This window comes from Hetaerina americana, unplaced genomic scaffold, assembly GCF_022747635.1.
Source record: "Hetaerina americana unplaced genomic scaffold, ioHetAmer1.1.p SCAF_77, whole genome shotgun sequence".
Lineage (NCBI taxonomy): Eukaryota > Metazoa > Arthropoda > Insecta > Odonata > Calopterygidae > Hetaerina > Hetaerina americana.
The window spans coordinates 1484673-1498726 of NW_027287394.1; the positions used below are offsets into that span (position 1 = coordinate 1484673).

The 14054-nt window shown below is 43.4% G+C and overlaps 1 protein-coding gene across 1 annotated transcript; it reads right to left on the bottom strand.

Moving 5' to 3' along the window:
- Positions 1 to 1474: 1474 nt before the first annotated feature.
- Positions 1475 to 9321, bottom strand: LOC139697474 (serine-aspartate repeat-containing protein I-like). Its single transcript, XM_071596196.1, has 4 exons — positions 9169 to 9321; positions 8707 to 8955; positions 8040 to 8186; positions 1475 to 1864 (listed from the first exon to the last, which is right to left on the bottom strand). The coding sequence occupies exons 1-4, from the start codon at positions 9319 to 9321 to the stop codon at positions 1475 to 1477; spliced, it is 939 nt and encodes a 312-aa protein (XP_071452297.1).
- Between the last annotated feature and the right edge of the window lie 4733 nt (positions 9322 to 14054).

The following is a 14054-nucleotide window of genomic DNA, read 5'->3' on the forward strand; positions in this document are numbered from 1 at the left end:
CCACATCTGTATCCGTATTCGTTTCGTATCTGTTTTCCCATCAGAAGTCATTCCATATTCGTATCCATATCCACAATCGTATCCATATCCATATCTCAATCGGTATCTTCCTCCGCATCTGTATATGTATCCGTACCCGCATTCAAATCCGCATCCGCATCTGTATATGTATCCGTATCCGCATTCAAATCCGCATCCACATTAGTTTCTGTACCTCCATAGGGTTCTGCATTTGCATACCAAACAGCGTCCTTATCCTCATCTACATATTTTCCGCATCCTTATTCTTAGCCGAATCCATTACCGTAACCGTGTCTGCATATGTATACATAACCGCAGCTGTATCTGCATTCGTAAACGTAACCGCTTCTGTATCCGCATAAGTAACTTATTCAGAATCCTCAACCGCATCCACATTTGCATCCCTCCACATCCATATACTTTTCCACACCATAATCTGATTAACATCCGTATCCTCATCCGCATCCAATTTCGTATCTGCATCGGTATTCCCATCTCCGTTTATATCCGAATTTGCATCCGTTTCAGCATCCGCATTCGCATCCTTATCCTAATCCGTATCCGCATCGGTATCTTGTTCCACAACCCCATCCTTATGCTAATACGCATACTCTTCCGCATTCACATTCGCATTTGTGTCCGCATCAGTATCCGTTTCCAAATCAGTATTTGATTTTGCATCCGTATATCGCATTCGCATCAAAATTGGCTTCGTTATCCGCATCGGTATCCTCTTTTGCATCCATACCCGCATATGTATCCGTATCGGCATTCACTCTCGTATCCGTATCGGCATTCACATCCGTATCCGTATCCTCATCTGCGTCGGTATCTGTATCCGTATACGCATACGCCTCTGTATTCCATCCACATACGTAACCGCATACGTATCCGTCTCCTTATCTGCATCCATTTTCCAATCCGTATCCGCCTCCAAATGCGTAACGGCATTTGCGACCGTATCCACATTGAAATCTGTATCCGCATCCGCATTGGCATCCATATCCCCTCCCGTGTCCTAATCCTTGTCCGTTTTCATATCCTTTTACATCCGTATCCGCATCGCTATCCGCATCCGTATTTGTATCCGTATCCACATCAGTAGCTGCATTTATACCCAAATCCGTATCAGTATCCGTAAAAGCACCCGTATACGCATCCGTATCCAAATTCACATTCGTATCCGTATATGTATTCGTATCTGCGTCGATGTCCGCATCCGTATACAAATCTGCATCCGAATCGTTATCCGTTTCCAAATATACACACGCCTCCTCATCGGTTTCCATATCCGCATGCGTATTCGTATGCGCATTCAGATCCGTATCCGCTATGCATTCACATCTGTGTCCGCATCCGTATTTTAATCCGTATGCGACTTTGTATTTACATCCGAGTCCCTATTTGTATCGGCTTCTGTATACGTATCATCATCCGTATTCCTATCAAAACGCTAAACGGAATCCGTATCTTCTGCCGTATCAGCATCTGCTTCCGCACCCGGTTCCGCATCAGCATCCGTATTTAAAATTTCATACGTATACAAATCCACATCCATATCCGTATCCAAATGGGAATCCATATCAGCTTCGGTATGCGTATCCGCATTAGTATTCGCATCTGTTTCTGTATTCCGATTGGTATCCGCAACCTCATCCCCAACCGTATTTGATATGACTTCCTCATCCGAAGCCGTATCAAAATCTACATCCTTATTCGCATCGGAATCCGTATCCGCCTTAGGAGCCACATTAGTACTTGCACCCGTATCTAAACCCTTATTTGTCTTCGCATCCGAATCCACCACATCTTCCGCATTTCCATCTGGTTTCGCATCCGTATCCTATTCCGCATTATAAATCGTATCTACATTTAAGTCCGTATAAAAATCAGCATCCGTATCTTTTGCTTAATTTTAATAAATTTCCACATCCGAATTAACATCTCTGGCATTCGTATCCGCATTCGTTTACGCATCCGTATCCGTGTCTTAATCTATGTCTGTTTTTGTTTCCTCATCAGAATTCCCATCCGTATCCATATTGCTATCCGCATCCGCATATGTAGCCGTATCCGCATCAGTGTCCGCATTTGTCGCGTCATCTATATCAGTATCGTTATCAGCATCCGTATCCGCATCCTTATCCGTATCCAAACACTTATCCGAATCCGCATGTTTCTGTATATGTGTCGATTTCCAGATCCGCGTACGAATCTTAATTTGCATCAGTATTTGTTTCTAAATCTGTATTCGTATAGCTATCTGTTTCTGTATCCGAATCCGCTTGCGTATCCGTGTCCGCTTTCAAAACCGTATCCGCTGCGCATTCACACCTGTGTCCGCATCCGCAGGCGTATTTAAATCGGTATCCGAATCCGTATTGGCATCTGTGTCGCAATCCGTATCCGCTTCTTATCCGTATCAGCAATTGTATCCCTATACAAATGCGTATCCGAATCCGTATCTGCATATGCATCCGTATCCGTATCCACATCCGTATTTGTATCCATATATGAATCCATATCCGCATTGATATCCGTATCTGCAACAGTTTCCGCATTCGTATCTGTATTTTCATTTGTATCCACATCCGCATCCCAAACGGAATTCGCATCCAAATTGGCATTTATATTTCTATCCGTATCCGTTTCCTTTCCATGTCCGTTTCCAATTCTATATCCGAATTCGCCTCCCTATCTGCAACGTTAGACGCATCAGTAAATGTGTCCGTATCGCATCCGTATAAAAATTTGCATTCAATTTTATATCCTTTTCCGTTTCCTTTTCCGTTTCCATTTCCAATTCCATATCTGAATTCGCCTCTCTATCTGCATCGCTAGACGCATATATGTCTGACGTATATATGTATTCGTATCTGCATCAGGGACCCCAATTTTCACGTTATTCATATCAGCACCTGTATCCGCATTCGTATCCGTATCCAAATCCGCATCTTAATCCGCATATGTATCCGTATCTGCGTGTATACCTGCATCCGTATATGAACCTGTATCCTAATATGAGTCGGTTTCAGAGCCTGCATCCGTATCGGCAATGGTTTCCGTGTAAGAATCCGAATGCGTATCCGTACAGTATCCGCATCAGCATCCGCATCCGTATCCGAACCCGATTCGTATTCGAATCCGGATCCGCCACCTCTTCCGCATTCATATCTGGTTCCGAATCCGTATTCGTTCCGCTTCCGGATCTACATCCGCTTACGTATCGTAATCCATATCCGTATATAAATTCACATTTGTATCCTAATCTGCATGATAAATACCATCTGTATCCGCATCTGTATTCCGGATTTATATCCGCTTCCGTATCGAAATCCGTATCCGTTTATAATGTCACTCCAGTATCCTAATCCGCATGATAAATCCCATCTGTATCCGCATCCGTATCTGAATCCGCATTCTGATCAATTTACTCGTCCAAATTAAAATCTGTCTGGCATCCGAATCCGCATCCATATCCGTGTCCTAATTTCTGAGCATTGCCGTATGAATATCCGAATTCCCCCCCAAGTTCGCATCCGCATATGTATCCGTATCCGAATTCGTTTCCGTGTACCAAACCGTATCCGTATCCGCATATGTATCCGTATCTGCGTCGGCATCCGCATCCGAATACGAATCTGCATATGCATCGGTATCCGTTTCCTAATCTGCATCCGCATCCACTTGGGATTCCGTATCCGAGTCCGCATGCGTATCCGTATCCGCATTCAGATCCGATACGCTAAGTATTCATATCTGCATAATGCGCATAATAAATCGCATCTGTATACACATCCGTTTTCAAATTCGCATCCGTATCTGCATCCACATCCTTATTGGCATCAGGTTCCCTATCCGTATCCGCATTCATATCCATTTTCACATCTGAATTCATATGTCTCTGCAAGCCGTATCCTCATCCGTATCCGCATACGTATCCTCATCCGTATCCGCATAGGTATACTCATAAGAATCCGCATCCGTGTTGGCTTCCAGGTCCACTTCCGTAATTTTAACAGCATCCATATTACTATCCACAACGTATCTGAATACGTATTCGTACCCGCATCAGCATCCGTATCCGCAATGGCATCCATTTTCGTATCCACTTCCGTGCCCACATCGGTATCCGTATCCATTTCCTCATCCATATCCGCATCAGTATCCACATCCGTATAAGCATCGGAATCGGCATTAGCGTCCATATCCGCATCGTTTTCCGTTTCCAAGACACATCCTGATTCGTATCCGTAACCGCATTGATATCCGCTTTCGTATCCGCATCCGTATCCATATCCTTATCTGCATCCACAAGTGCAACTGTATCCATATCTGAATCCGCCCTAGCATCCCCATTTATATCCGCATACTTAACCATATCCGCATCCTAATACGTATCCCCATTGCCGTCTATATTATCTAATTTTTCCTTTTCCGCATCCTCAACCCTATTCGCATCCGTATCCACTTTCGCATCTGAATCTACATTTACATCAGTATCTTCTTCCGCTATCATTTCCGCATCCGTTTCCGCATGCACGCCGGTATCCGCATCCGTATCTGCATCCGTATCCACATTCGTATTAGCACCTTCGAAACCTTTTGGTGTTATTTTTTACGATTTATTACGATTGGAAGCCAAGGGGGCTGGCACTTTTCATGGTGAAATGATAAAAATTAAAAATTCTAAAAATGGAAGTAATTAATGCCTTTAGAATATCTCAAGCATTCACTCACTTACTTTACCTTACATTTAAATAGAAAGACCTTTTTTGCATATCTTTGGTATATTGTACACATTTAATAGAGATGAAATTTTTGACCTAATTATTTTCTTCGTTATTTTTGGTCATGTAGCATAAATTCTGGGTTTCTTGTTTTAAATGATAATATATGTTGTAAAGGATACGAACCCGGAAATGGATACCGATGCGCAAACATACAATGATGAGGATGCCGATAAGGATTTTGATATGGAAGCGGATACGGATATTAATGTAGTAATGCTGATTTATACCCGCATTCGTATCCGTAACAGCATACGTATTGTTATCGTTATCGGCATCCGTATCCGTTTCCACATTCGTATCCGTATCAACATTCGCATCAGCAGCTGCATCTGCATCAACATCCGTATCTGCATTCGTATCCACTTCGGTTTATGCATCCGCATCCGTTTACGTGTCCGCATACCTATCTATATTCGCAACCGCATCCACATTCGTACGAGAATCTGTATATGCATCCGCATCTGCAAATATATCCGTCTCCGTATCCGAATTGGCATCCAAATTCATATCCGCATCCTTATCTGTATCGGTATCGGCATTTGTATCGTAACCCATGTCCGTATCCGCATTTGCATCCGTATTCACCTCCGTATACGTATACGTTTCCCTAACCATATCGGCATTTCACCAATACACACATCCGCGTATCTGCATGCGAATTTCCATCCGTATCCGTATGCAAATCTATATCCATATCCGTATCTGCATTCACATCCGTAATAAAAACCGAAGTTTTATATCTATCATCATCCGTATCTCCCTCCTTGTCCGAATCCGTATTGGCCTCCGTGTCCGAATCCGTATCCGTGTTCATTCCGTATCTGCATCGGCATTTACATCCGCATCCCTATCCACATCCGTGTACGAAACCGCATCGGAATCTGCTTTCGCATCAATATCTTATCCGCTTCCGCATCCGTTTCCCCATCAGTATCCCCATCCGTATACGAAACCGCATTTGTATCCACATCCGTATCCTTTTTCGGACATTCCTGCTTATCTACTTTCAGAGACATTTCCAAATAAAAATTCATATCCGTACCTGTTTCCGTATCGGCATCCGTATCCGCATCCGTGTGCGCATCTTTATCCACATCTTATTCCATATTTGCTTCCGTTTATCCATCCAAAACAGTACTCGCATCCATATCAGCATCTAAATAGCATCTGCATCTGCCTCTGTATCCGTATCCGCATCCACATCGGTATCTGTATCAACATCCGTATCCGTAACCATATCCAAATCGGTATCCGTGTCTGGATCAGTTTGTGCATTCGTATCCGCTTTATAACCGTATCAACATTTGCATCCGCATATACTAACGAATCCATTTTCGCGTCGACATCCACATTCGTATGCGTATCAGCATATGTATCCACATGCGCATCCTTATTCGTATCCTCATCCGTAACCGAATCCGTATCCGTACCTGCATCGGTATCCGCATCGGTTTCCGTATTCTTAAGAGATTTCGTGTCCGCAACATCAGCCGAATCTTTATCCGCATCCGTATCAGTTTTCGCATCCGGATATGTATCAGCATCCGCATCTATTTCCGTATCCGCATTAGCATCAGTATAAGCATGCGCATTCGCGTTTGTATCCGCATCCGTACCCACATACGAATCAACACCCTCGAAACCTTTTTGTGGGAGCTTTTACAATCTTTTATTCAAATTTCAATCAAAGGGGGGTTATGGCACTTTTTACGTTGAAAGGGGAAAAAAATTTATTCTAAAAATTGATTATTTGCTTTAAGAACACCTCAATTATATACTCTTAAGCATAAGAATGACGTTTTTGCATATTTTTCGGGTGAATGTACACTTTTAAAATGTTTAAAACGGTTCCAAATAAGTACGTGATTTCGCATCCATATTCTCATCGTCATCCGAATTAAAATTTGTATCCGCATCGGTATCGCCATCTACATTTACATCCGCATTCGCATCCATATACGCATCCGTGACCTAATCCGTTTCCTTTTCCGTATTCATTTCCTTCTTTGTATTCCCATCCATATCCAAAACGCTATCCACTACCGCATTTCTATCCTAATCCCCATTAGTGTCCGCATTTGTACACGTCTCCGTTTCGGCATCCGTATCCGTATCTAAACCCGCATCCGTAGCCGCATATATATCCGTGTCTGCTTTGGTATTCGCATCCGTATAAAGATCTGTATCCGCATCGATGACCGTTTCGAAGTATGCGTCCGTATTTGCATCGGCTTCCGTATCCATATCCGCATTCGTATCCGTCGCCGCATTAAGATCCGTATCCACTACGCATTCACATCTGTCTTCGCATCCGAATCCGCATCCATATCAAAAACCGTATCCGAATCCTTTTTAGCATGAGTATCCGTTCCTGTATCCGTATCAGTATTCCCATTCCTATCTAAAACCGTATCCACATCCGAATCCGCATTCTTATCAGCCTCTGCATCCGCATTCGTTTCCGCATCAGAATCCATATTAAAATCCAGATAAGTATTCATATCATCATCCGTATCAATATGCGCATCCAGATCCGCATCTTTATTCGCATCCGTATCCGCAAGCTTATCTGTACCCCCATCGGTATCTGCATCCGCATCTCTAAACGAATCCGTATCCGTATTCGCATCCTAATCCGCAGCCGCGTCCATTACCGCATTCGCATCCGTCTAAGCATCTAAATTTCTCCCGTCTCTTTTTCCGCATCGGTATCGGCACCCGTATCCACAACCGCGTCTGTATCTTCATCCACATACGTAACCGCATCCGTATCCGTCTACTTTTACGCATTCGTTTCCGCATCAGTTATCCGCTTCGGAATGCGTACATGAATTCATATCCGTATACGCATCCGCTTTCACATCTGTGTTCGCATCCGCATCCGCATCTGTATTAACATCCGTGTCCTAACCCATGTGCGTTTCGTATTCGTTTCCATTTCGGTATTTCCCTCCGTATCCGCATCGCTATCAGCATCCGCGTTTGTATCCGTATCCGCATCAGTGTCCACATTTGTACCCGCTTCTGTATAAGTATCCTTATCATCAAGCGCATCCTTATCCCTATCCTAATCCGCATCTTAATCCGCATATGTATCCGGTTCTTCGCCGGTTTTCTCATCCGTATCCGCATTTGGATCTGTATGCAAATCTACATCCGTATCCGCATGAGTACCCGTATCCGCATTCAAATCCATATGAGCTATGTATTCACATATGTACCCACATCCGCATCTGTACCCAAATTTGTATCCGAATCAGTATTCACACCCGTGTCCCAATCCGTAAACGCTTCAGTATTCACATCAGGATCCGTAATTTTATCCATATCCGTATTCGCATCCGTATCTACATCCGCATCAGCATCTGCATCCTTATCCGTTTCAAAATATACATTTAAATTATATCCAAATTCGTTTACACAACCGTATCCGTATCCATATGAGCATGAATATACGCAGCGGTATCAGCATCCGCATCTGTATCCGTATCCGTATCCGTATTTTAATCAGTATCTGCCACCTCATACGCCTCCGCATCCGAAATGGAATTGAAATGCGTATCAGTACAACATCCGATCCATAATTTAATCAATATCCACATCGGAATTCGTTATTGCATAAGTGCCCGCATCCGTTTAAGAACCCGTATTCGCATCTATATCCGCCACCTCTTCTATATCTACATCTGGTTCCGCATCCGTGTCCGTTTCCGCATCCGGATCTGCATCCGCATCCGTATCAAGATCCGTTTCCAAATATATATTCCCATTCGTGTCTGTATCCGCATCCAAATTGGCATCAAATCTGTGACTGTATCCGCATCCGTATAGGCATCGATATCCGTGTCCGCCTTAACATCCGTTTCTTCTGCAGGAATCGAATCGGTTTCACATCCATTTCCACATTCCTATCCATATCCGTACCCGTACTGTTATCTGCATTCGTGTCCATAACCATATCTGGATTCGTATCAGCATCCGTATTTGCATTCGCATCCGTGTCTGCTTCCTCATCCGCATCCACATTCGCATCTTGCTCCGCATTCGTATCCATTTCCGCATCCGGGTATTCATCCGGATTCGCCTCTGTATCAGCATCATAATCTCCATCCGTAACCGTATCTACATTCACAACCTCATCCTAATTCCCTTCCGAATTACCAAATGTATCCATATCAATTGCCGCATCCGTATCCACATTCGTATTCACATCCGGAACTGCATCCATCTTTGCGTCCATATCCGTACCCGCTTATGCATGCGCATTCGCATCGGTATCAGCGTATTAATCTTAACCGTATCTTCAGCCGAACCCGTATTGGCATCGGTATCCATACCCGTAACACATCCGTACTAAATTGGCATTCGTATCCGCATCCTGATCCGCTTCCGCACCCGCATCAGCATCCATATTTCTATCCACATCCATATCTGCCTCCGTATTCGTATCCACATCCACATCACCATTCGTATCAGTGTCAGCATCCTTTTTCGCATCCACGTCCATATCAATATTTTTTTTCCTCATACATATCCGCATCGGAATCCGTATCCGTAACAAAATCCATAACACCAATCGCATCCCTGTCCGCAACACTTTCCGTATTTGCATCCGTATCCACACCCGTATCTGTTTCCCCATCAGAGGTCGTTCTGCACCCGTAATTATTTCCGCATACTTGTTCTTATCCGTATCCCCATCGATATCTGCATCCGCACCTGTGTACGTATGCGTATTCGCAACCGAATCCGTACCCTTATCGGTTTCTGTATCTACATAGGTGTCCGTATCTGTATCGGATTCTGCATCCGTATCCGGATCCGTATACGTATCCCTATCCGCAACCATTTATATATCCGTATTCGAATTAGCATTGGAATTTGCATCCGTATCCGCATTCGCATCCGAATATGTATCCACATTTGTATCCGTATCCACATCATTAACCTTTTTTGTATCCATATTTTCATCTGTATCCGCAACCGTATCCAGCCCAGTGACCCCATTGGAATCAGTATCCGCGTCAGTATCTGCGTTCGCAATTTCATCTGCACCCCAATCCGCATCTGATTACATAACCGCTTCCTTTTGCAAATCTACATAGAATCCGCATCCTCATACTTATCCTTATCCGTTTCCGTAACCGAAACCACATCTGTATACGTATTCGTATACGTAACCGCTTGTTTATCCGCTTGTGCAATTAGTTCCGCATCTTTATCCGCATCCGTTTCCGCGAATGGAAAAGGAAACGAATACGGAAAAGGAAACGGATTAGGTCACGGATGCGTATATAGATGCGAATGCGGATGTAAATGTAGATGGCGATACCGATGCGGATACAAAGTTTAATTAGGATGAAGATGAGAATATGGATGCGAAATTAGGTACTTATTTGGAACCGTTTTAAACATTTTAAAAGTGTACATTTACCCGAAAAATATGCAAAAACGTCATTCTTATAATTAAGAGTATATAATTGAGGTGTTCTTAAAGCAAATAATCAATTTTTAGAATAAATTTTTTTCCCGTTTCAACGTAAAAAGTGCCATAACCCCCCTTTGATTGAAATTTGAATAAAATATTGTAAAAGCTCCCACAAAAAGGTTTCGAGGGTGTTGATTCGTATGTGGATACGGATGCGGGTACAAACCCGAATGCGCATGCGTATACTGATGCTAATGCGGATACGGAAATAGATGCGGATGCGGATACATATCCGGATGCGGAAACTAATACGGATGCGGATAAAGATTCGGCTGATGTTGCGGACACGAAATCTCTTAAGAATACGGAAACCGATGCGGATACCGATGCAGGTACGGATACGGATTCGGTTACGGATGAGGATACGAATAAGGATGCGCATGTGGATACATATGCTGATACGCATACGAATGTGGATGTCGACGCGAAAATGGATTCGTTAGTATATGCGGATGCAAATGTTGATACGGTTATAAAGCGGATACGAATGCACAAACTGATCCAGACACGGATACCGATTTGGATATGGTTACGGATACGGATGTTGATACAGATACCGATGTGGATGCGGATACGGATACAGAGGCAGATGCAGATGCTATTTAGATGCTGATATGGATGCGAGTACTGTTTTGGATGGATAAACGGAAGCAAATATGGATAAAGATGTGGATAAAGATGCGCACACGGATGCGGATACGGATGCCGATACGGAAACAGGTACGGATATGAATTTTTATTTGGAAATGTCTCTGAAAGTAGATAAGCAGGAATGTCCGAAAAAGGATACGGATGTGGATACAAATGCGGTTTCGTATACGGATGGGGATACGGATGTGGAAACGGATGCGGAAGCGGATAAGATATTGATGCGAAAGCAGATTCCGATGCGGTTTCGTACACGGATGTGGATAGGGATGCGGATGTAAATGCCGATGCAGATACGGAATGAACCCGGATACGGATTCGGACACGGAGGCCAATACGGATTCGGACAAGGAGGGAGATACGGATGATTATAGATATGAAAATTCAGTTTTTATTACTGATGTGAATGCAGATACGGATATGGATATAGATTTGCATGGATACGGATGGAAATTCGCATGCGGATATGCGGATGTGTGTATCGGTGAAATGCGGATATGGTTAGGGAAACGTATACGTATACGGAGGTGAATACGGATGCAAATGCGGATACGGACATGGGTTACGATACGAATGCCGATACCGATACAGATAAGGATGCGGATATGAAATCGGATGCCAATTCGGATACGGAGACGGATATATTTGCAGATGCGGATGCATACAGATTCGCATACGAATGTGGATGCGGTTGCGAAAATAGATAGGTATGCGGACACGTAAACGGAAACGGATGCGGATGCATAAACGGAAGTGGATACGAATGCAGATACGGATGTTGATGCAGATGCAGCTGCTGAAGCGAATGTTGATACGGATACGAATGTGGAAACGGATACGGATGCCGATAACGATAACAATACGTATGCTGTTACGGATACGAATGCGGGTATAAATCAGCATTACTGCATTAATACCCGTATCCGCTTCCATATCAACATCCTTATCGGCATCCTCATCATTGTATGTTTGCGCATCGGTATCCATTTCCGGGTTCGTATCCTTTACAACATATATTATCATTTAACACAAGAAACCCAAAATTTATGCTACATGACCAAAAATAAAGAAGAAAATAATTAGGTCAAAAATTTCAATACTGTTAAATGTGTACAATATACCAAAGATATGCAAAAAATGTCTTTCTATTTAAATGTAAGGTAAAGTAAGTGAGTGAATGCTTGAGATATTCTAAAGGCATTAATTACTTCCATTTTTAGAATTTTTAATTTTTATCATTTTACCATGAAAAGTGCCAGCCCCCTTGGCTTCCATTCGTAATAAATCGTAAAAAATAACACCAAAAGGTTTCGAAGGTGCTAATACGAATGTGGATACGGATGCAGATACGGATGCGGATACCGGCGTGCATGCGGAAACAGATGCGGAAATGATAGCGGAAGAAGATACTGATGTAATTGTAGATTCAGATGCGAAAGTGGATACGGATGCGAATAGGGTTGAGGATGCGGAAAAGGAAAAATTAGATAATATAGACGGCAATGGGGATACGTATTAGGATGCGGATATGGTTAAGTATGCGGATATAAATGGGGATGCTAGGGCGGATTCAGATATCGATACAGTTGCACTTGTGGATGCAGATGAGGATATGGATACGGATGCGGATACGAACGCGGATATCAATGCGGTTACGGATACGAATCAGGATGTGTCTTGGAAACGGAAAACGATGCGGATATGGACGCTAATGCCGATTCCGATGCTTATACGGATGTGGATACTGATGCGGATATGGATGAGGAAATGGATACGGATACCGATGTGGGCACGGAAGTGGATACGAAAATGGATGCCATTGCGGATACGGATGCTGATGCGGGTACGAATACGTATTCAGATACGTTGTGGATAGTAATATGGATGCTGTTAAAATTACGGAAGTTGACCTGGAAGCCAACACGGATGCGGATTCTTATGAGGATACCTATGCGGATACGGATGAGGATACGTATGCGGATACGGATGAGGATACGTCTTGCAGAGACATATGAATTCAGATGTGAAAATGGATATGAATGCGGATACGGATAGGGAACCTGATGCCAATAAGGATGTGGATGCAGATACGGATGCGAATTTGAAAACGGATGTGTATACAGATGCGATTTATTATGCGCATTATGCAGATATGAATACTTAGCGTATCGGATCTGAATGCGGATACGGATACGCATGCGGACTCGGATACGGAATCCCAAGTGGATGCGGATGCAGATTAGGGAACGGATACCGATGCATATGCAGATTCGTATTCGGATGCGGATGCCGACGCAGATACGGATACATATGTGGATACGGATACGGTTTGGTATACGGAAACGAATTCGGTAACGGATACATATGCGGATGCGAACTTGGGGGGGAATTCGGATATTCATACGGCAATGCTCAGAAATTAGGACACGGATATTGATGCGGATTCGGATGCCAGACAGATTTTAATTTGGACGAGTAAATTGATCAGAATGCGGATTCAGATACGGATGCGGATACAGATGGGATTTATCATGCGGATTAGGATACTGGTGTGACATTATAAACGGATACGGATTTCGATACGGAAGCGGATATAAATCCGGAATACAGATGCGAATACAGATGGTATTTATCATGCAGATTAGGATACAAATGCGAATTTATATACGGATATGGATTACGATACGTAAGCGGATGTAGATCCGGAAGCGAAACGCATACGGATTCGGAACCAGATATGAATGCGGAAGAGGTGGCGGATCCGGATGCGAATACGAATCGGGTTCGGATACGGATGCGGATGCTGATGCGGATACTGTACGGATACGCATTCGGATTCTTACACGGAAACCATTGCCGATACGGATGCAGACTCTGAAACCGATTCTTATTAGGATACAGGCTCATATACGGATGCAGGTATACACGCAGATACGGATACATATGCGGATTAAGATGCGGATTTGGATACGGATGCGAATGCGGATACAGATGCTGATATGAATGACGTAAAAATTGGGGTCCCTGATGCAGATACGAATACATATATACGTCAGACATATATGCGTCTAGCAATGCGGATAGAGAGTGGAATTCAGATATGG

What these genes read in the sequence shown, in the direction of transcription:
- LOC139697474 (XM_071596196.1), bottom strand. Translation starts at nt 9,321, where the DNA reads ATGGACGTGGATGCGAAAAAGGATGCTGACACTGATACGAATGGTGAT. An exon ending in CGGATACGAATGCCAATTTA is followed by an intron (nt 8,956 to 9,168) that starts GTACGGATGTGT and finishes GAAGGGAATTAG; the next exon opens with GATGAGGTTGTGAATGTAGA. An exon ending in ATTTGGGTACAGATGCGGAT is followed by an intron (nt 1,865 to 8,039) that starts GTGGGTACATAT and finishes AATGCGGAATAG; the next exon opens with GATACGGATGCGAAACCAGA.